The sequence below is a fragment of the Chelonoidis abingdonii genome, chromosome 11 (assembly GCF_003597395.2).
Source record: "Chelonoidis abingdonii isolate Lonesome George chromosome 11, CheloAbing_2.0, whole genome shotgun sequence".
Lineage (NCBI taxonomy): Eukaryota > Metazoa > Chordata > Testudines > Testudinidae > Chelonoidis > Chelonoidis abingdonii.
In genome coordinates, this window is record NC_133779.1 from 5,831,616 (window position 1) to 5,854,363 (window position 22,748).

The window sequence follows — 22,748 nt, forward strand, 5'->3', positions numbered from 1 at the left end:
GAGAGGGCAGTTCCAGGCCACAGGAAGGCTCATGGAGAGGGGTGGCAGGGTCCCCCTGCCTGGTCCCAGAGAGGGGAGGAAAAGATCCCATAACCCGTGGGCAGGGGCTGGTGTGGTCGATCCCAGGGGCCTGGAGATGGAGGAGGGAGTCACATGGACACCACAGTGGCTCTCTGCAGCCAGCAGGGCCCTGGGTGCCTCCCCTGCCCCCAGCTGCAGGGCTAGGGGAGGAAGCAGGAAGCTGGGCAGGGCTGGGCCAGGCTGAGAGGGAAATGGCTTCAATGGCAGGAAATGGTCCCCTTGATAAGTCAGGCCAGAGCTGTGCTGGCCGGTCTCTCCCCCGGCCTGGATCTGTCTGGGGACCCCCCTGCCCCTCCCCCAGCTCTGTCCTGGGACCCCCTGCCCCTCCCCTGGCTCTGTCCTGGGACCCTCCCCTCACCCCTCTCCTGGCTCTGTCCTGGGACCCCACCTGCCCCTCCCCTGGCTCTGTCCTCGGACCTCCTGTCCCTGCCACCCGGCTCTGTCCTGGAACCCTGTGTCCCTGCCCCCGGCGCTGTCTGGGGACCCCCTGCCCCTACCCCCAGCTCTGTCCTGGGACCCTTGCCCCTCCCCTAGCTCTGTCCTGGGATCCCCCTACCCCGGCTCTGTCCTGGGATCCCCCTGCCTCCCAGCTCTATCCTGGGACCCCGAGTCCCCTGGCTCTGTCTTGGGACCCCCCTGTCTCTGCCCCTTGGCTCTGTCCTGGGACCCCCCCCCGTCCCCGATCTCTGTCGTGGGACCCCCTGTCCCTGCCCCTTGGCTCTTTCCTGGGACCCACTGCCTCTGCCCAAGCTCTGTCCTGAGACCCCCCTGCCCCTATTCCCTGGCTCTGCCCTGGGACTTCCCCTGCCCCTCCCCCAGCTCTGTCCTGGAACTCACCTGCTCCTAACCCCCCGGCTCTGTCCTGGCACAAGCCCCCAAACCTCCCCCCTCCCACCTGTTGCACTGGCACAGCCTCCACATACACACGCTCGTGCCCTCCTCACACTTGCAGAATCGTGTGCCAGCCTGTGGAACTGCCACATCCCCTCGCACGCCTGCCCCCCACACCTGCCCTGGCTCCTACCCTGCCCTTTTTGTGCCTCCTCGCACCTCCGCTCCCTTATGCAACTGGTGACCTCATCCACCCCTGCCCGGGAACTCTCCACTGCCCCCCCATGCACCCTCTCCTCCAGGGGAACCCCAGGTTAACAGGAGGGAGCAGCACCTGGTACCAAGAGGGGGTGACAAAAATGATTCCCAGGAACAGCCGCCCTGCCCCATTCGACTGCCTGTGACCTCTGCCCCAGCCCCTGGCCAGGGGCCAGCATGCACCACACCCTTTCCTGTTTATCCAGCCTTTATTAGGCCTGGCTGGGTCAGGCACTATTGTTTTCAGGGAAGCCAGTGGGGCTTTGTCACAATCTGGGGAAGCCTGATCCTGGAGTGCAGGGGGAAGAGCGCTGAGGGGGGGCCTTCCTGAACCCCTGCCCAATGGGCAGACAGTCGAATGGATGCTCCCAACAGCTCATAAAACTTTCCTCATGCCCCTTGAGGAGTCCACAACTCCCCCACCCCCATGAGGCAGGGGAAGAGGTCACGACTGCAGCCACTTCTGAGGTAGGACACAGCAGATGTTTAACAACAGCAACCCTGTGCTTTAGGATAGGAAGTGAGGAAGGATACAATCTCTAGATGAAAGTGGGAATAGAACCCAGGAGTCCTGACTCCCAGCCCCGCCTGCTCCCATCAATAAGAACGTAAGAAAAGCCAGACTGGGTCAGACCAATGGGCCAGCTAGCCCAGGGGGCCAGTGCCAGACACTTCAGCAGGAATGATCAGAACAGGGCAATTATTGAGTGATCCATCCTACGTCGTCCAGTCCCAGCTTCTGTCAGTCAGAGGCTTAGAGACACCCAAGCCTCTGGATTGTGTCCCTGTACATCTTGGCTAACAGTCATTGCTGGACTTATCCTCCAGGAACTTATCTCATTTCTTTTTTTAACCTGGTTATAGTTTTGGCCTTCACAACATCCCCTGGCAGTGAGTTCCACAGGTTAACTGTGCATTATGTGAGGAAGAACTTCCTTATGTTCATTTTAAATGTGCTGCCTGTTAATTTCATTGGATGATCCCTGTTTTCTTGTGTTATGGGAAGGAGTAAATAACACTTCCTCATTCACTTACTCCACCCCAGTCATGATTGTATAGACCTCCATCATATCCCTCCTTAGTCCTCTCTTTTCCAGGCTGAACAGTCCCTGTCTTTCTAATTTCTCCTCACATGGAAGGTGTTCCAGACCCTTAATCATTTCTGTTGTCCTTCTACCTTTCCCAATTCTAATATAGCTCTATTGAGATGGAGCGACCAGATCTGCATGCAGTATTCAAGGTGGGGGCATGCCATGGATTCATAGAGTAGCATTATGTTCTTTATCTTATCCATCCCTTTCCTAATGGTTTTCTAACATTCTGTTTGCTGTTTTGACTCCCGCTGCCCATTGAGAGGATGTTTTCAGAGAAATATCCACAGTGACTCAAAGATCTCTTTCTTGAGTGGTAACTCAAGCTAATTTAGACCTCATCATTTTATATGTATAGTTGGGATTATGTTTTCCCATGTGCATTGCTTTATCAAGTATCAGAGGGGGAGCTGTGTTAGTCTGGATCTGTAAAAGCAGCAAAGAATCCTGTGGCACCTTATAGACTAACAGACATATTGGAGATAGAACTTATCGAGCGAGTGTCCAAACACCCCTTCATCCGCGGAATGCACATGGTATTCACACCCGAAACCATGCTGTATAATCAGTGAGAATTCACTCTCCATCTTGTTTGCCCAGAGACCCAGCTTGTGAGGTCGTTCTTCTAAATCTCTACACAAGTCAAGCTGTTGACCTAACCATTAAGTAGATTCTATGATCCTCCTTGATACTTGTCACTTCTCAGCTCTTAACCCTTCCAACATATAGATATCCGAACAAGCACTGGCCCAGTACTGAATCTTGGTGGATTCACTAATTTACCTCTTTCACTCTGAAAACTGACCCAATTAGTCTACCCTCTATCGTTTCCCTTCTTTAACCATTAAAATACCGAGCAGAGGACTTTCCGTCTCACCATGCCATCCTAAAATACACTATAGCTCCACACGGATCACTTTGTCCACAACTGCTGTTGACCCTCCTCCAGAGAATGCTAAAGATGGTGAGCGCACCGATTCCCTTTTACACAGGTCTGTTGCACTCTTCCCGACATCTACTTATGCAGCCCTCAGTCCGGATGTTCCCAGCTTCTGGGCACCACATTTCAGGAAAGAAGTGGACAAAATTGGAGAAAGTCCAGAGAAGAGCAACAAAAATGATTAAAGGTCTAGAAAACATGACCTACGAGGGAAGATTGAAAGAACTGGGTTTGTTTAGTCTGGAGAAGAGAAGACTGAGTGGGGACATGGTAACAGTTTTCAAGTACATAAAAAGTTGTTACAAGGAGGAGGGAGAACAATTGTTCTTGTTAACCTCTGCGGATAGGATAAGAAGCAACTGGCTTAAATTGCAGCAAGGGCAGTTTGGGTCGGACATTAGGAAAAACTTCTCTGTCAGGATGGTTAAGCACTGGAATAAATTGCCTAGGGAGGTTGTGGAATCTCCATCATTGGGGATTTTTAAGAGCAGGTTGGACAAACACCTGTCAGGGATGGTCTAGATAATACTTAGTCCTGCCATGAGTGCAGGAGACAGGACTGGATGACCTCTCAAGGTCCTTAAGTCCTACAATTCTATGATTCATCTATGTGTCTGATAATTCTGTTCTTTACTATAGTTCAACCTGGTACCGAAGTTAGGTTTACCAGCCTGTAATTGCCAAGATCTCCCCTTGCACTTAAAAAAAGATCGGCATTACTGTAGATTTTGGTGACTTGTCACTTTTTAATTTATCAGTTTGTTCTAAAACCTCTTCTACTGACACTTCAATGTGGGACTGTTCCTCAAACCTGTCATGTAAAAAGAATGGCTTAAGTGTGGGAATTTCCCTCATGTCCTCTGCAGGGAAGACCGATGCAAAGAATTCACTTAGTTGCCCCACAAACACCTTGTCTTCCTTGAGTGCTCCGTTAGCACCTCCATCGTCCAGTGGACCCACTAATTGTTCAGCAGGCTTCCTGCTTCTGATGTACTTGAAAAAATGGGTTTTGCTAGTTGCTCTTCACAATCTCTTTTGGCCAGCCTAATTATACTTTTATACTTGACTTGCCAGAGTTTATGCAAATTTCTATTTTCCTCTGTAGGATTTGACTTCCAGGTTTCAAAGGATGCCTCTTTGCCTCTAACTGCTTCTTTTACTCTGCTGTTTAGCCAGGGTGTGTGTTTTTGGTGGTTATCCTACTGTTTTTTATTTATTTATTTATTTTTAAATCCGGGTTATACATTTAAATTGAGCTTCTATTATGGTATTTTTAAATAGTTTCCATGCAGCTTGCAGGCATTTCTCTCTTGTGACTGTTTTAGTTTCTGTTTAACTAGCTTCCTTATTTTTCTGCAGTTCCTCTTTTTGAAGTTAAATGCTACTGTGATGGATTTTTTTGGTATTTTGTCCCCTACAAGGTTGTTAAATTTAATTACATTACAGTCCCTGTTGTCAGGGCCAGATTTAGGAGCCGGAGACCCAAGCGTCTGCCTGGAGTGCAGGGCTTGGGGTACGCCAAGCTCGGGGTGCTGTTTTTGTAGTTAGCAACAAAAGCTAGGGTGACCAGACAGCAAGTGTGAAAAATCGGGATGAAGGTGAGGAGTAATAGGTGCCTATATAAGAAAAAGATCCAAAAATCGGGACTGTCCCTATATAATCAGGACATCTGGTCACCCTAAGCTCGGCTGTTCTCAGTGGATCTCAAGTTGCAGTGGGGGAGGTCTAGGTTGGATATTAGGAAAAACTTTTTCCTTAGGAGGGTGATGAAGCCCTGGAATGGGTTATCTAGGGAGGTGGTGGAATCTCCATCCTTAGAGGTTTTAAAAAAGCCTTGACAAAGCCCTGGCTAGGATGATTTAGTTGGGGATTGGTCCTGCTTTGAGCAGGGGGTTGGACTAGATGACCTCCTGAGGTCCCTTCCAACCCTGATATTCTATGATTCTATGTCTCAGGTATTCTGTGCGTGGATTCATTTTTCACTAGCCTCCCAGAATGTTCTGGACCTGTGTAGAATATAAATACAGATTTACAGATCCTAGCATGCAAATTTATCGTCTTATAGGAGAGAGATAAATCAGGCATGCAAATCGTGTATCAAAGTCATGAAATGGGCTACAAACCCAAGAAAAATAAGGTATTCAAAAGTTTAACAAATGAGCAGGGGTGTGCCAAAGATGCTCCTTGACTGGGCGCCATTTGGTCTAAGGCCAGCCCTGGGTTCAGCTATATTCACCTTTTGGACCAGATCCCATGTGGTACTTAGGACTAAATCAAGAATTGTCTCTCCCCTTGTTGGTTCCGGCAGGACTGGGTGCTCCAAGAAGCAGCCATCAGTGGTGTCTAGGAATTTTATCTCTGCATCCCATCCTGAGTTGACATGTACCCAGTCCCCGTGGGGATAGTTGAAATCCCCCATTATTATTGGGGTTTCTATTTTTGTAGCCTCTCTAATCTCCCCGAACATTTCACAGTCACCATCACCATCCTGGTCAGGTGATCGGTAGGATATTCCTACTGCTCTACATTTACTATCCAAGCATGGGATTTCTATCCATAGAGATTTGATGGTTCAGTTTAATTCATTTAAGATTTTTACTGTTTGACTCTATGCTTTCTTTCACACGTAGTGATGCCACACCCCGACCAGCATGACCTACTCTGTCATTCCTATGTATTTTGTACCCTGGTATTACCGCATCCCACTGATTATCATTGTTCCACCAAGTTTCTGTGATGCCTGTTATAGCAATATCCTCGTTTAATACCAGGCACTCTGGTTCACCCATCTTAATATTTAAACCTCTTACATTTGTATTTAAGCGCTTACAAAATTTGTCAGTATTTAGTTGTCTGCCTTCCTGTGATGTAATTGAATGGGTCTCTTTCTCCTTCAACTGTTTCTCTACAGTTCCTGGCTGTACTTTACCAACTTCTATCCTCTTTTCTTTACTAGGACTTAGATAAATCCTCCCCTAAGGGATGTCTCTGTCTGAGTTGTATGCTCCTCTGCACCTGTCGGCCTTCCCCTACCCCTTAATTTACAAACTCCTCTATGACCTTTCTAATTTTACACGCCAGCAGTTCTGTTTTGGTTTAGGTGAAACCCATCCTTCCTTGTATAGGTTCTTCCTTTCCCAAAAGGTTCCCCAGTTCCTAATAAACCTAAACCCCTTCTCCCAACACCATTCTCATCCATGCATTGAGACCCTGCATCTCTGCCTATCTAACTGGCCCTGTGAGTGGAACTGAAAGCATTTCAGAGAATACTACCATAGAGTTCCTGGACCTCTTACCTAGCAGCCTAAATTTGGCCTCAGGGATCTCTCTCCTACCTTTCCCTGTGTCACTGGTACCTGCATGTACCACAACCACTGGCTCCTCCCCAGCACTGCACATAAGTCTGTCTAGATGTCTCATGAGCTCTGCAGCCTTCACACCTGGCAGGCAAGTCACCATAATAAATAGATAATAATATATGGAGATATACCTATCTCACAGAGCTGGAAGGGACCCTGAAGGGTCATGGAGTCCAGCCCTCTGTCTTCACTAGCAGGACCAAATACTGATTTTGCCCCAGATCCCTAAGTGACCCCCACAAGGATTGAGTTCACAATCCTGGGTTTAGCGGGCCAATGCTCAAACCACTGAGCTATCCCTCCTCCCACATGGCTTGCCTACTCACCACAAACCCAACTATCCATATTTCTAACAATCGACTCCCCCATTGCTATTACCTGGCTCTTCCTAATAATTGGAGTCCCCTCCCCTGGAGGGGTCTCCTCAGTGTGTCTGGAAGGAGGGTCCTAACAATGGGATAATTTCTCTCCACTTCAGCTTAATGTTCTCCTTCCCCCCTTCTCAGCAGCACAGATTGCGGGTGGGACCCACTCTGCTGTGCCCCAGAAAATCTCCTCTCTGTCTCCCTCAGCTCCTCCGGTTCAGCCATTCTGGTCTCCACAGCCTGTGCTCAGTCTCTGAGGGCCATGACTTGCTTGCACCAAACCCACTCCTCTCCCAGAGCTGGGGATAGAACAAGGAGTCCTGGCTCTTATCCCCCATCCTCTAACCAGAAGATCCCACTGCCAGGATAGAGCCAAGAGTCCTGACTCCCTGCCCCCCCCACTCTAACCATTAGACCCCACTCCCCTCCAGAGCTGGGATAGAACCTAGGAGTCCTGCTCCCAACCTCCCCCTCCGCCTGCTCTAACCACTGAGAGATGTGGGATGACTCTGGTGGTTTGTGGGTTGGTCGAGTGGCCTGCCACAGTGTGTGGACAGCTGTTGTGGTTTGTGGGGTTGGTGCTTCGGGGAGGGCAGTGGGCAGCGCTGGTGGCAGTTGGTGGTCTGTGCTCTGGTGCTAGCGGTGGATTGCAGGGAGGGAGGTGTGTGGAGAGGTGAAGGTTTGCGGTGCTGTGGGCTGTGGTTTGGTGCACGTGGGCTGTGGTGGCACAGGCTGTGGTGCTGATGGTGTATTGAGCATGGTCTGTGGTTTGGTGAGCATGGGCTGTGCTGCCGTGGTGCTGTGGGCTGTGGTTGGCAAGCATGCATTGGTGGCTGGTGAGAATGGACCATGGCGTCGTGGTTGGCAAGTGATGCCAGGGGCTATGGTTTGGGAGGGTGGTCTGTTGTGTTGATGGCTGTTAAGGGTGCACCATGGTGCCATAGGCCATGGTTGGTGAGGGTCAGCACGTGCCATGGGCTGTGGTTAGCCAGATTAGGCTGTAGTGTCAGTGTCTGGCGAGGGTGGGCTGTGGTGCCATGGGCCGTGGTTGGTGAAGGCGGGCTGTGGTGCCATGGGCCGTGGTTGGTGAAGGCGGGCTGTGGTGCCATGGGCTGTGGTTGGTGAAGGCGAGTTGTGGTGTCATGGGCCGTGGTTGGTGAAGGTGGGTTGTGGTGCCATGGGCCGTGGTTGGTGAGGGTGGGCTGAGGTGCCATGGACTGTGGTTGGTGAGGGGGGGCTGAGGTGCCATGGGCTGTGGTTGGTGAAGGCAGGCTGTGGTGTCATGGGTGTGGTTGGTGAAGGCAGGTTGTGATGCCATGGCCGTGGTTGGTGAGGGGGGACTGTGGTGCCATGGGCCGTGGCTGGTGAAGGCGGGTTGTGGGGCCATGGGCCATGGTTGATGAAGGCGGGTTGTGGGGCCATGGGCCGTGGTTGGTGAGGGTGGGCTGAGGTGTCATGGGCCATGCTTGGTGAGGGTGGGCTGAGGTGCCAGGGACTGTGGTTGGTGAGGGTGGGCTGAAGTGCCATGGGCTGTGGTTGGTGAAGGCGGGCTGTGGTGTCATGGGTGTGGTTGGTGAAGGCGGGTTGTGGAGCCATGGGCCATGGTTGGTGAAGGCGGGTTGTGGTGCCATGGGCCATGGTTGGTGAGGGTGGGCTGAGGTGTCATGGGCCGTGGTTGGTGAGGGGGGGCTGAGGTGCCATGGACTGTGGTTGGTGAAGGCGGGCTGTGGTGTCATGGGTGTGGTTGGTGAAGGCGGGTTGTTCTGGCATGGGCCGTGGTTGGTGAGGGGGACTGTGGTGCCATGGGCCGTGGTTGGTGAAGGCGGGTTGTGGTGCCATGGGCCGTGGTTGGTGATGGGCTGAGGTGTCATGGGCCGTGGTTGGTGAGGGTGGGCTGAGGTGCCATGGACTGTGGTCGGTGAGGGTGGGCTGAGGTGCCATGGGCTGTGGTCGGTGAGGGTGGCTGAGGTGCCATGGACTGTGGTTGGTGAGGGGGGGCTGAGGTGCCATGGACTGTGGTTGGTGAGGGGGGGCTGAGGTGCCATGGGCTGTGGTTGGTGAAGGCAGGCTGTGGTGTCATGGGTGTGGTTGGTGAAGGTGGGTTGTGATGCCATGGGCCGTGGTTGGTGAGGGGGGACTGTGGTGCCATGGGCCGTGGCTGGTGAAGGCGGGTTGTGGGGCCATGGGCCATGGTTGGTGAAGGCGGGTTGTGGTGCCATGGGCCGTGGTTGGTGAGGGTGGGCTGAGGTGTCATGGGCCTTGCTTGGTGAGGGTGGGCTGAGGTGCCATGGACTGTGGTTGGTGAGGGTGGGCTGAAGTGCCATGGGCTGTGGTTGGTGAAGGCGGGCTGTGGTGTCATGGGTGTGGTTGGTGAAGGTGGGTTGTGGAGCCATGGGCCATGGTTGGTGAAGGCGGGTTGTGGTGCCATGGGCCATGGTTGGTGAGGGTGGGCTGAGGTGTCATGGGCCGTGGTTGGTGAGGGGGGGCTGAGGTGCCATGGACTGTGGTTGGTGAAGGCGGGCTGTGGTGTCATGGGTGTGGTTGGTGAGGGTGGGCTGAAGTGCCATGGGCCATGGTTGGTGAAGGCGGGTTGTGGTGCCATGGGCCGTGGTTGGTGAGGGTGGGCTGAGGTGCCATGAGCTGTGGTTGGTGAAGGCGGGCTGTGGTGTCATGGGTGTGGTTGGTGAAGGCGGGTTGTGGTGGCATGGGCCGTGGTTGGTGAGGGGGACTGTGGTGCCATGGGCCGTGGTTGGTGAAGGCGGGTTGTGGTGCCATGGGCCGTCGTTGGTGAGGGTGGGCTGAGGTGTCATGGGCCGTGGTTGGTGAGGGTGGGCTGAGGTGTCATGGGCCGTGGTTGGTGAGGGTGGGCTGAAGTGTCATGGGTGTGGTTGGTGAGGGTGGGCTGAGGTGCCATGGGCCATGGTTGGTGATGGCGGCTGTCTGCCATGGGCCGTGGTTGCCGAGGGTGGGCCAGAGCACCAGTGGCTGGCGAGGGTGGGCAGTGGCGTCGCTGGTTTGGCTGGCTCAGATTTGGTCCTAGGATGGGGAGGGGGTTACATTTTGAGCCAGCCTGAGGATCCCTGACTCATTCTGGGCCCTCCCCCATTTCCCTCCTGTCTTCTCTGAACCTCTGACTCTGTGTGGGGATGGAGGGATGGGGCCGGGCCTCCCGCTGTCCCCCCCCACCAGGATCCTTGAGCCCCTGATGCCAGGCCCTGTGCTGGGCCTCAACCCTCGCTGTGGGGCAACTGGGGCCTCCCTGCCAGCTCTCCTCCTCCCCTTCCCGCCTGGGGCCTCTCACCCCACCCCGGGTGGGGGAGCTCATTGCTGGGGACAAAGGGTCCCTCATCGCCCAGGTAACCAGCGGATGGCAGATGAGGGGGTGTGAGTTGCCATGGCGACAGGCCTTTAAGCCTCCATCACGGCTGCTGGGGGGGAGGGGGTTTCAAAACGCTGCAGGTTGCCATGGCAACCTGGCTGTGCCTGTTTTGTTGAGGCAGCAGCTGATGGGGGGAGGTTGGGAGGATACGGGGGTGGGGATGGGGCATGGTGAGGGGTTGGGGGGTAATGAGAAGGCCAGGGCTGCCCAGGGGCCGGGGGAGTGGGGCAATTTGCAGAGGCCCCCATGAAAATATAGTATTCTATAGTATTGCAACTGTTTTCTATGGAAGGGGGCCCCGGAATTGCTTTGCCCCAGGCCCCCTGAATCCTCTGGGCGGCCCTGGAGGGGGACGGGGGATGTGGGGAAGGAGAGAGAGTGGGGCCGTGCGGAGGGGCAAACTGGGAGGAGCCGGGGGGGATGTAGTGGGAAGGAAGGAAGAAGAGAAGGGGGGATATAGGGAGAGGGAAGGGGATGCAGGGAGAGGAGGGGGTCTGGGGAGGAGAGAGCTGGGAAGTGGGATGTGGAGAGGGGAAGGGGAAGGTGGGGAAGGCGATATGGAGAGGAGGGATGGTGGCCAAGGAGGGAGACGTGGGGAAGGGAGGGGAAGGGGAAAGTGGGGACATGGGGTGGGGGATGTGGGCCAAGGAGGGGAGGGAGAGGGGAAGGGGGTTGGGATGTGGGGAGCAGGGACAGGGATGTCGTGGGGAAGGAGAGAGACCAAAAATCCTTGGTTTCCCTCCCTCTCCTCTCCTCTCCCCTCCCCACCCCCGGCTCCCCCGTGCAATGGCTCTGGCACCAGCTGAGGCATTTGCCCCCTCAGAACTGTACCCCACACCCTGGGGATGAACCTCCCTGCCATGAGGAATGAATGCTCTGCAGGGATTGAACCCAGAACCCCCAGCCCAAAAGCCCTAGACCCTGAGCTAAAGGGGGAGTGCCAGGGGTCTCCTTCCAGCTCTAGGTGGGGAGTGGAGTCTAGTGGTTAAAAGGGGGCTGGGCATCAGGACTCCTGGGTTCAATGCCCAGGCCTGCCACAGGCTCAGTGTGTGACCTTGGGGAGGGCAAGTCCCAACCCCTCTCAGTTTCCCCATCAGCTGTCAGGAAAGGTCACAGAGTGGAGGTGAAAGGCTGGCGTTCAAGGGAGATGGGGAGTGCTAAGAGGTCCCTTCGCGGGGGGTGCTGACACCCGCTCTGTCCCATGGCCAGGGTCCCGGGGGGAGCAAAGAAGGAGTAGGGGCCCTCGTTGGCAGCCCTGCCAGCTGTTGGCTTTAAACAGGCAGCAGCTGGTGGGGCATGGCTGGAGCCCATTAAACCTCTGTGTGCCGCACTGGGCCCCTCTGGAGCAGGGGTTAGCTGGATGAGAGCTGCGGGGGTTGGAGAGGGATGGGATGCAGGCGATAGCTGGGCAAGGGGAGGCCAAGGCAGTAGTGGCTGGTCAAGAGCTAGGTGTAAATACACCCGCTGGCACACTCACTCCTCTCTTACACACACATCCTCATACCTGCTTGTTCCTCTGCAACCAGTTGTCCCCTTGCACACCCACTTGCGCATTCATTCTTCTGGCATCAATTGTTGCTCTCTTACACACTTCCTCTCCTCTTGCACACTCACCTACCTCCATCACCCCCATTCCTTTGGTCTCAGTTCCCTTACAAACTCACTTCTCTTTTGCACACTCATCCTTTTGGTGTCAGTTCTCCCCTTTTGCACATTCCCTCCCTGTAAGCTCACATCAGCGCATTCCTCTCCAGCTTGGTGCCCGCCGTGCCCAGAACTCTGGGTGCTAACTTGCCCATGCTCTCCCCTCCCCAGGCACCACAGAGCGGGTGTGCCTCGTGCAGGGCACAGCCGAGGCCCTCAACGCCGTCCACAACTTCATCTCAGAGAAGGTGCGCGAGATCCCCCAGTCCGTGGTGAAGCCCGAGTCCGTCAACATCCTGCAGCCGCAGACCACCATGAACCCAGACCGTGCCAAGCAGGTGAGATCCGGGGGACTGGACACGCTCCCGGGGAGTGGTGGATTAGCCACTGGGCCAATGGGAAAAAATCCACTGCTGGGCAGTGGAAGCCCGGAGCCCAGGCTGCCAGGCAGGGTGGGGGAAGCCCCAGCATCCCGAACCCCGTCCCTGGAAGAAGCACTGGGCAGGCAGGGCACAAGAAGCCCCAACCCCCCGATCCTGGTCCCCCACAGAAGGGGTGGAGGGGGAAGCCCCAGCGCCCGGACTTGGCTGTGGCCCCAGGACTGGAGGAGCTCTCGCTCCCTGCCACGGCCTCAGGGCTGGGGCAGCTCTCACTCCCCGTTGCAGCCCTGGGGAGACAGAGCTTCTCTAGTCTTGGGGGGCAGGCAAAAAGGAGCAAACAGGTTGTGGGGCCACAGTGTGGGGGCAGAATGGGGGGACTCTGGGTGGACCAAGGTGGGGCCCAGGGAAGAGACAGAAAGGGGAGGGGGCATGGACAGGGCCGCAGGTGGAAGGGGCGGAATGGGGCTGGGACTGCAGGTGGAAGGGGTAGGCAGGCGTCCCCCACTTGATCTGGCCCAGGGCTCCAGGAAACCTTAATCCGCCTCTGCCCCCAGGGAGCAGCCAGGACTCTGTGGGGGCAGCTGGACTCAGACAGTCCCTGTGATTGTCCTGAGCTCCCCAGATCAAGCCTGCACTGCCCAGTGTCACCACACTGGGACTGTCAGCAGCACACACTGCCCTCAGCAGCCAGGGCAGGGGCTGTACGCACCCTCCTGCACACCCACTGCAACATACCTGTTAGCCATCAGCAGCCACGAATGCCTTGGTGTCTCTGGGATGCTGTAGCGTGGGGCTGGGGCAACACTGCTCAGGGGTTAGTGGAGAGATTGCTGGGGGGCAAGTGGAGTTTCACAGTCCACACACCCACCCCCGACCTCTATCGCTGGGGTTCTGAGTTCAGATCCTGCCTCTGGCCACACATGAAGTGAGTTGGTTGGGTCTCTTTTTTCAGTGGGGAATTTGCTGCATTCTGGGGTAGCCAGGGACTGCGGGTTGGGAGAAAGGGACACCGGCAGAGCTGTGTGTGTGGGGAGCCCAGGGCTAGGATAGTGGCGGGCTGCAGGTCAGGACTGAGGGACTCTGGCAGAACTGGGAGAGGTGGGGCAGTGCTGGGCTGGGGGATTTGGGTCAGGATTGAGGGGCACTGGCAGAGATGGGGGAAGCCTGGGGCTCCACGTTGGGATTGAGGGGCATCAGCAGAGCTGGGGGGAGCCTGGGGCTGCACACTGGGATTGAGGGGCACCTGCACGGGGAGGGGAGCCCAGAGCTGGGCTAGCAGGAGTCTGCAGGTTGGGCTTGAGGGGCACTGGCAGAGCTGGTGAGGGATGTGCCTGGGGCTGCGGGTTGGGAGTGAGGGGCACCAGCAGAGGTGGGGTGGGGGGACCTCAGCGCTGGGCTAGCAGGGGTCTGTGGGTCTGGACTGAGAGGCGCTGGCAGCGCTACAGGAGGGGACGAGCCCCAGGCCTGGGTTGTGATTCAGGATCAGGTCCAGGGGTCTGGTCCAGTATCCCTGCTGGTCACAAAGGCACCAGTAGATTCTCCCCAATCCCCACCCCCTCCCTCAGGTCCTCGTGTGACACCATCCCGTGTGAGGATGAACCATGTCCAGACTGGGGCCCACGTGGTGGCCTTTGCCCGGATGCCTGGATCCCTTTGGGACAGCACTTGTCATTCCCAAGAAGAAAGTGCACAGAGATGACTTCATGTCTCCTTTGGCCCACCCTGTCCATCCCCATGGGGCCAGGGAGGGAACATCCCCTCAGTCCGTTCCCCCCAGGCCAGGAGTGGGGGGTCGTCCCATCCAGGACATTCCCCCCAAGGGCAATAGCCATTCTGGTCTGTTTCCCCAGATGCACAAGCCCAACCCCCAGAGTCAATTGGACTGTAGCAAGCCGGGAATTCTATGGGTTAGGACCAGGGACTGGGCATCAGGACTTCTGGGTTCTATCCCAGCTCTGGGAGGGAATGGGGTCTCTTGGGTTAGAGCAGGGGGACTGGGAGTCAGGACTCCTGCGTTCTATCCCAGCTCTGGGAGGGGACAGAATCTCTTGGGTTAGAGCAGGGGGGCTGGGAGTCAGGACGCCTGGGTTCTAATCCTGACTCTTGGCTTTAACTCCCCTTCCCCTCCCCCCAGGGAAAGGGGATTGACACCGCCCATGTCCTCACTCCCTGAGGCCCCTTTGCCCTAGTAACCTGCATCCTGTTGTCCCTCTTGTCCGCTGGGAACTAGGTCTGATCACAGCCTGCAGCCGCCCCCGCCTCACCCTCCTGATCTTCCCCCACAGCACAGGTCACCCCGGGTAGTCCCTTGACAGGGACGGAGCTGTGGGGGCACTGGGTCGGCATCCCCCAGCCCTGGCTGCTTCAAAGGCAACCAGGGCTCACTTGACTTTCCTGACTGCATCAAAGAAACGGGGCGGGAATGAGTCCGGCACCTCCCTCTTCCCAGCACATGCCTGTGCCGCTCCCCACAGCGCCCCCTTCTGGGAGAGGCTGGGGCTGGCATAGCTGGGAACTTCCCCCACAGCCAGCTCCTGCCCCACTCCCCACAGCGCCCCCTGCTGGGAGAGGCCGGGGCTGGAGTAGCCGGGAGCTCCCCCTACAGCCGGCTCCTGCCTACTCCCTACACCGCCCCCTGCTGGGAGAGGCCGGGGCTGGAGTAGCTGGGAGCTCCCCCCACACCCGGCTCCTGTCCCATTCCCCACAGTGACCCCTGCTGGGAGAAGCCAGGGTTGCTAAAATCTCCCAAGAAATCTCCTGTTGAACAGGATGTGATGCGGGTCTCTTGCCCTTTTGGGCCCCTGGGGACATGGCTCACCCTGCGCCACGTCATCATTCCTCCCCCCCAGCCTCCCGCATGCCTCGAAACAGCTGATTGCTGCAGGCGGGAGGCACAGGGAGGGAGGGGGAAATGCAGTGGAGCACTCACGGAGTCAGTGCCTATGGCTGTGGGTCAGGGCTGAGCCAAGCTGCAGCTCTCTCCTGTGGGTTAGTCTGGCCCGACAGCGGGTTCGGGGCATGCATCAGAGACTGTTATGCAAGAGATTTTCTTGGCTAAGTGGCTGTGGTGTTTTCCTTTGCTCCCAGGCTGCGGTTATGTAATAGGGTGGGCAGGCTGCGTCCTCCTCCCTTCCCAGGCAGAGCCCCCTGATCTGCCCCTACCACCAGGCTGTGTCACTGCAGGTGGCCAGTCTGGAGTGGGCCCAAGGACAGCCTGATTGAGGCCGTCCAGGCCAAGATCATCCCCCAGCCCTTCCCTCACCCCCTCTTAGGCCTGGGTTGTACCTAGGGCTGGGTGTGCTGGGTGTGCTGAGCTCTGGGTGTGCCTAGGGCTGGGTGTGCTGAGCTCTGGGTGTGCTGGATGCTGGGTGTACTGAGCTCTGAGTGTGCCTAGGGCTGGTTGTGCTGAGCTCTGGGTATGGCAGGTGTCCAGGTGCTGGTGCCTAGGGTTTGCTGGGTGGTGTTTGTACCAAGCTCTGGGTGTACTGAGTTCTGGGTGTGCCGGGTGCTGGGTGTACTGAAGTCTCAGTGTGTCGGGTTCTGCGTGTACTGAGCTCTAGGTATGCTGGGTGTGCCTAGGGCTGGGTGTAGCAAACTCTGGGCGTGCTGAATGCTGGGTGTACTGAGCTCTGAGTGTACTGACCTCTGAGTGTGCCTAGGGCTGGGTGCACCGAGCTCTGGGTGTACAGGGTGTTGGGTGTGCCTAGGGCTGGGTGTAGCGAACTCTGGGTGTGCTGGATGCTGAGTGTACTGAGCTCTGAGTGTGCCTAGGCCTGAGTGTGCTGAGCTCTGGGTGTGCAGGGTGCTAGGTGTGCTGAGCTCTGAGTGTACTGGATACTGGGTGTACTGAGCTCTGAGTGTGCCTAGAGCTGGGTGCACCAAGCTCTGGGTGTGCAGGGTGCTGGGTGTGCCTAGGGCTGGGTGTAGCGAGCTCTGGGTGTGCAGGGTGTTGGGTGTACTGAGCTCTGAGTGTGCCTAGGGCTGAGTGTGCTGAGCTCTGGGTGTACTGGATACTGGGTGTACTGAGCTCTGAGTGTGCCTAGGGCTGGGTGCACTGAGCTCTGGGTGTGCAGGGTGCTGGGTGTGCCTAGGGCTGGGTGTAGCGAACTCTGGGTGTGCTGAATGCCGTCACTGCTCTCCATGGTGCTGAAAGGGAACCCAGCTCCGGCCAGCAATGTCTGGGCAGCACCCCTTCCCAGCTCAGCCCATGTGTCGCAGGGAGTCACCCAGCTCTCTGAGTGGGTACGACACCCCCGCTAGGCCCCTCCATGGAGACTTGAGCATGCTTGTCTCCACGCGGCGCTAGGAGATGTGCTGCAGGGAGCAGGGGACGGGTGATCCTTGTATGTCATATGGAACCCCAGCGGGGGCTGAGCTCAGCACGGGGAGGGGGGGTCTAAACAGCCCTATGCCCCACCCCAGAGGGGGCTGCAGCTCAGAGCTGGCAAAAGGCAATGGAAACTGCTGGGGAGCTCATTCCTCACCCCCACTAACACCCCCCCACCATCTCTTCCCCTCGGCAGGCCAAGCTGATTGTCCCCAACAGCACAGCTGGGCTGATCATCGGCAAAGGGGGCGCCACGGTGAAGGCCATCATGGAGCAGTCGGGGGCCTGGGTGCAGCTGAGCCAGAAGCCGGAGGGCATCAACCTGCAGGAGCGGGTGGTGACGGTCAGCGGAGAGCCCGAGCAGATCCGCAGGGCGGTGGACATCATAGTGCAGAAAATCCAGGAGGATCCGCAGAGTAGCAGCTGCCTGAACATCAGCTACGCCAACATCACTGGCCCTGTGGCCAACTCTAATCCCACCGGCTCACCCTACGCCAACTCCACGGACGTGCTGCCGGCTGCTGCTGCTGCCGCCACCGCCTCGGGCCTGCTGGGACACACCAGCCTGGCCAGCGTCGGGGCCTTCCCAGCAGCCCTGCCGGGCTTCTCTGGCAGCGACCTCCTGGCCATCAGCACGGCCCTCAACACCTTGGCCAGTTATGGATACAACACCAACTCGCTGGGGCTAGGGCTCAATTCTGCTGCTGCCTCTGGCGTGCTGGCCGCCGTGGCGGCTGGAGCCAATCCTGCCGCAGCTGCTGCCGCCAACCTCCTGGCCTCCTATGCCAGTGATGCCTCCGCCAGCACCAGCACGCCAGCTGGCGCTGTGGGTGCCTTCACTCTGGGCTCCCTGGCGGCGGCCACCGGCGCAGCCAACGGCTACCTGGGCACAGCCTCGCCGCTGGTGGCCAGCTCCTTCCTGGCCACGGAGAAGTTAGTGGAGAGTGCCAAGGATATGGTGGAGATCGCGGTGCCAGAGAATCTGGTGGGGGCCATCTTGGGCAAAGGGGGCAAGACGCTGGTGGAATATCAGGAGCTGACGGGCGCCCGGATCCAGATCTCCAAAAAGGGAGAGTTTATCCCTGGCACCAGGAACCGTAAAGTCACCATCACCGGCACGCCGGCAGCCACGCAGGCCGCCCAGTACCTCATCAGCCAGCGAGTGACGTACGAGCAGGGGGTGCGAGCCACCAACCCGCAGAAAGTAGGGTAGGGCCGGAGGGAGTCACCAAAGGGAGAAATCCATTTTAAAAGTCAAACAAACAAAAAACCAGGCCCCCTCCCCCACCCTGTCCATTCCCTGCACGCCCCCAGACATGCATCCCCTCCAATAGGGAGGGGTTCCCCCCAATCTAATGACCAGCTCTGATCCAGACGCGATCTCCGGATCGGCCCGCGGACCTTGCCGTGCGTTCTGTCTGATATGTATATATTGCACTTCTTTTTTTTTTAATAGAAAAAGAAAATGGGTCAAATTTTCTCTTTATTTCCTTTCTTTCTGGCCCCCTCCCCCCAGCCAGACCTCCCCCACCCCCTGCTCTCTCTATTCAGGGAGCAGATCGCACTTTGGGGAGTGGATCCATTTAAGACTGGGGGGGAATTGGATTTTGATCCATAATTGGGGGAGGGGTGATTGGCGCTGATCTGGACCTATGTTGAGACGACGGGGGGTCTGGAACGGGGTCTTGGCAAGAGCCACAGCTGCCGTAAATCCCCCACATGCCCCCTCTGTAGCTGGGTCTTATTGAACTTCAGCTGCGACGTGGCATTTCACTGATGCGTTTTATTTTTGGCATGTAGATAGTCAAATTGTGTTGAACTCGGGGCGGGAGGGGGGTGTTAAGTTAGGATTGGGGGTGGTTTTTGTGGGCTGAGGGGGTAGTTATTCATATCTTCAGCAAAAGTAGGGGGACGCACTCCCCCTCTTCCTCCAGAAAGAAAGCAACAAGTTTTTAAAATATCTCTAGGTGCGTAACTGGAAAGGTGGCTGCGCTGTCCCTGTGGGGAGTTGGGGTGGGAGTCTGTCCACGGCGTAGCCACAGGGCTGAGTTTTGTCGTCTCACTCGGCAAAGTCTGCCAGACTGGATGATTGGAGGGTGGGGAGATAAGGAGCAGAACACGAAGCTGTGACAACATGCATGGTGGTCTGTGGTGTAATGTGGCGTAGGGGGCTACTTCCTGTGATGTCATAGGCTACTTCCTGTGACATTACAAGTGCCTATCAGTGACGTAGTGTGTTACTTCCTGTGGTGTAGGAGGCTACTTGCTGTGATGTAAACGCCTGCCTGGGGCACGTCAGGCTGCTTCTTGTGATGTCATAGACTGCTTCCTATGATGTCATAGGCTGCTTCCTGTGACAGATGGAGCCAAACCATCCCGGTGTGGTTTTATTTTCCTTCAGGGCTGTTCTGTAAATGCTGGTGTCACATCCATCTAGGGAGGAATCTCTTCCCCCACACCCCAAGGGAATGTGAGCGGTCTAGCCCGTCCCTCCGAAGCAGCGATGGGGCAGGAAACCCAGCCATTGCCGCTGCTCACACAGGCCCTGGGCGGCTGGCATGGCCAAGAAAGTGAAGCACTGGGCAGCCCTCCCCGCAGCTGCCACTCAGTATTAAAGTCCGTCTGGGATGATGGCTATTTTCTCAGCCCCAGGGGCGGATATTGGCATCTTCTCAGGCCGTGGACCTCATGACTGCCCCCATTGCTCCGGGGCAGGGACATTGCTCCTCTCCCTCTTCCTTAGAAACCCCCACCCCACCCACCCGACACCCCCCGCCTCCCCAGGATGTCTTTGAATGCCTCAAGCAGTATTATCAACCTTGAGCCGGTCCAAGGCTGCCCCTGCTGCAGCGCGGTCTGGGGCAGCGTGGAAAGGACCTTGCTTCACATATCAGTGACTCAGGTACAGTCCATGAGAGCCAGAGACCAGACTAGCCGGGCTAGTGCCGCGGTATCCTATTAGCCCCTGGGCTAAGCACTGGGGTCCAGGCCCAGTAGCCCTGGCTAGTGCCAGGGTAACCGGTAGCCATGTCTGTGAATCAAAATCAGTGGGGCCATTCTCTGCCCCGTGTTACAGCTGAACCCCTTTTTAAAACGCACTGTTTTTGCCAGGCCCGCGCAGGGCGCTGAAACCAGGGATGTTTCCTTGCACCGCTCCCACCCGCCTGCACTGCTTATTATTGAGGATCCTCGGTAAGCTTTTGGCTAACAGGCGGCTTGTAATGTAATGTTGCTCTGTGTCTCAGGCTTCTTACATTGGTGTGTTATTGTAGGGTTGATTCATGAGCCCTGGTTGTATGCCCGCCGCTTGTTATAGTAGGGTCAGTCAGAGCCCTGGGATTATATACACCAGGTAGTATTTGTAGGTTTCTCAGAAGCCCTGGGTTATATACAGCGCTTGTTATTGTAGGGTTGCTCAGAAGCCCTGAGTTGTATACACTGGCTTGTTATTGTAGGGTTGCTCAGGAGCCCTGATTTGTATACACTGGTTTGTTATTGTAGGGTTGTTTGTGATCCTGGGGCGGGTTTGTTATTGGAGGGTTACTCATGAGGCAGGAGTGAAATAAGCATATCACCAGCGGGCAGCGGGTGGTGGGTGATGGGGTTGAGCGGTTCTGTACCAGTGCTGTGCTCGGAGGGACCCCACCAGAGCCAGGCCCCTGTGCCTGGGGGAATGGGCCATCAGCTTAAGTGCTTCATTGGTCCAAATGCAATCACAACCCTTAGAAGACCCCTCCCCACATCTGATCCCTGCAGGAACCCCATTGCCTCCCCCACCCTAGAGACCCCCTTCCCATCTGACCCCGTAACCCCTGTAACTCCCCAACCCAGTTGGCATAGGCACTTACCCCATTATCTTCCTCTCCTGACACTGGCACTTACCCCATAATGCCCCCACCCCAGAGCCCAAAGTAGCCCCCTCCCAATGTGACACTGGCCGTTCACCCCCCACCCCAGAGGCGAGCTGTGGATTTGTGCAATATTTTACCCTGGGAAGGAGAATCTCTTCCTGACCCCCAGCTGGCCGTCAGCCCTGGCACAGGCAGGTTTCCTTTGCATGGCCCTTTGCAGGCTCCAGAGCTCACCGGGAAGGTGCATAAGAGGCACCGAGAGTGCAGCCATGTCCACGTTGCTCCAGCAGGTAGATGGTCGGACAGCAATTGGGGACAGACTCAGGGGAAGGGGCTAGCGATGGGTCTGGGATCTGGGGAGGGGGCTCTCCATGTTAGCTAGCAGAGATCAATCATTTTCCATTCGTTAGCTGGGGGGGGGCTGAGGGAGGGGGGTTTGTAACCTTTTAAACTAGGGAACAAAACAAATGTGAAAATATTTACTACTAAAAAGGAAGCAATATTTAAGTAGCATCTTGCACTGAATCTCAGAAGGGAGATGAGAGGCAGGGCCGGGAGAGCCGGCCCTTTTCCATGGGTTGGGCCAGATCCTGCGCTGGGGTCAATAGGCCTTGATCCGCCCACGTGGGGTGCTCCGCCCATTCCTGCCAGCTATGGGAGCGGCCCGAATGGTTCTGGGATCTTTTGTGTCGAACAAAACGTGCTGCTGCTGTAGCCTATGGCGGGGGTGTTGCATATCAAACTTTGCAAAGGGAGGCGGGAGGAGGGGTAGGGAGGTGGGATTTGTGCCAAAATATTTGTCTGTCTTTTTCGATACATGCCTGCATAGAGGATGTGACCCAGTGTGCCTGGGCCAGCCCTCACTGGAAATGCCAAGTTCAGGCTGCAAAGGGGTACACCAGGTCACAGAGGGATTACCTGATTTAACCCCCAAACTACTCTGGTGGCCCAAGGCTATTCAAGAAAACCTGCCCCATTGCTGGGTAATACAATGCTGGGGTGTTTTTAACATGACATCCTCGTTAAAAATACCATCGCCATATCTGAAAACCCCACAGTAACACCTCCCGAGTAATACTACGATAACCGGTAACGTTTTCACAAAGATACCCGAATCAAAGTACTTCAGTAATATCCTGAAACACTACAGTGACACCCCAAAGTACTCAGGTATGATAAGTCAGGGTGTGGTTTCATAAATATACCCTTTTAAAAGGACTACAGCAATATCCTAGAATACTACAACACCCTGAAATACTTCAGTAACACTACGATAACCTGGAGTGTTTTCCTACAGGCACCTGTCCAATGCTACAGTTAATAGGCTAAAATACGTCAGTAGCATTAACCTGAGCTTCTGGTTACTGTTGTAGCAGGATATGAGGATACCTTTGTAAAGTGAAATGTTCCAGCGTTCTTCAGTACAGCACGGTCACAAATACTGTAATAAATAGAATCAGTCACAGCTGATTAGAACCAAAAATCTGAGTTATTTTTAGTCCTTAAAATAAAACCATTTTGGTTTTCTTGACATGTCTAATTTTGAGGGAAATTTTTCTAAAGATACTTTTCATGAAGCCCTCCTCCCCCAATTTCAGCTTGCCATGTTTTCATCCAGCCCCTTTGGACTGGCCGGCTTCCTCACAAGGTGGACTAGATTAGGCAGCATCTAAAAATGTATTTTCCTGCAATTGTCCATTTTTAAAAAAAATACCCAAAATTATTATTATTGTTATTATAGAGCCCAGTTGTGGCCCAGGACCTGCTTGTGCCAGGCGCTGTACGTTTTTATTACTATTAGGTGTATGATGGTAGCATCTGGGAGTCCCAGGCATGGACCAGATCTGTCGTGGACACAGAATAGAAAGACGGTGGTTGCCACTATTAAAAAAGCTACCCAGGCAATTAGGAAGATGAAAAAATCTGTCAGTTTCCAAATGTGACCGGACAATAATACCTTCCAAATTTTCCAAATCCCAGTGAAATTTACACAACATTCCCCCCCCGCCCCACCAGCTGTCAGAGCTAACCCTAGAGTGAGATGTGGCATTTGGGGCTAACGCTTTACAGTGCCGCGGTGTTTTGGATGATCCTTGCAGAAGGCTAGGATACCTGAATCAAAAAATACTACAGCATCCCTCACCAAGCTCACCCCAAATACTGCAGCAATGTTACTACGAAGGGCACCATATTCAGACAATTACTGTACAACGCCGGAGTATGTTGGATCCTCCCTGTACAG

At 55.7% G+C, this 22,748-nt stretch overlaps 1 protein-coding gene across 1 annotated transcript in view; it reads left to right on the forward strand.

Annotated features, from left to right (window-relative positions):
* The window catches only part of NOVA2 (NOVA alternative splicing regulator 2), a 35,792-nt gene extending 17,306 nt beyond the window's left edge, over positions 1 to 18,486 (forward strand). The window contains exons 3-4 of the mRNA XM_032797956.1: positions 12,120 to 12,286; positions 16,852 to 18,486. Coding sequence (XP_032653847.1) covers positions 12,120 to 12,286; positions 16,852 to 17,868 — 1,184 coding nt within the window. The 3' untranslated portion in view covers positions 17,869 to 18,486. The remainder of the gene's footprint in view (positions 1 to 12,119; positions 12,287 to 16,851) is intronic.
* Positions 18,487 to 22,748: the final 4,262 nt, after the last annotated feature.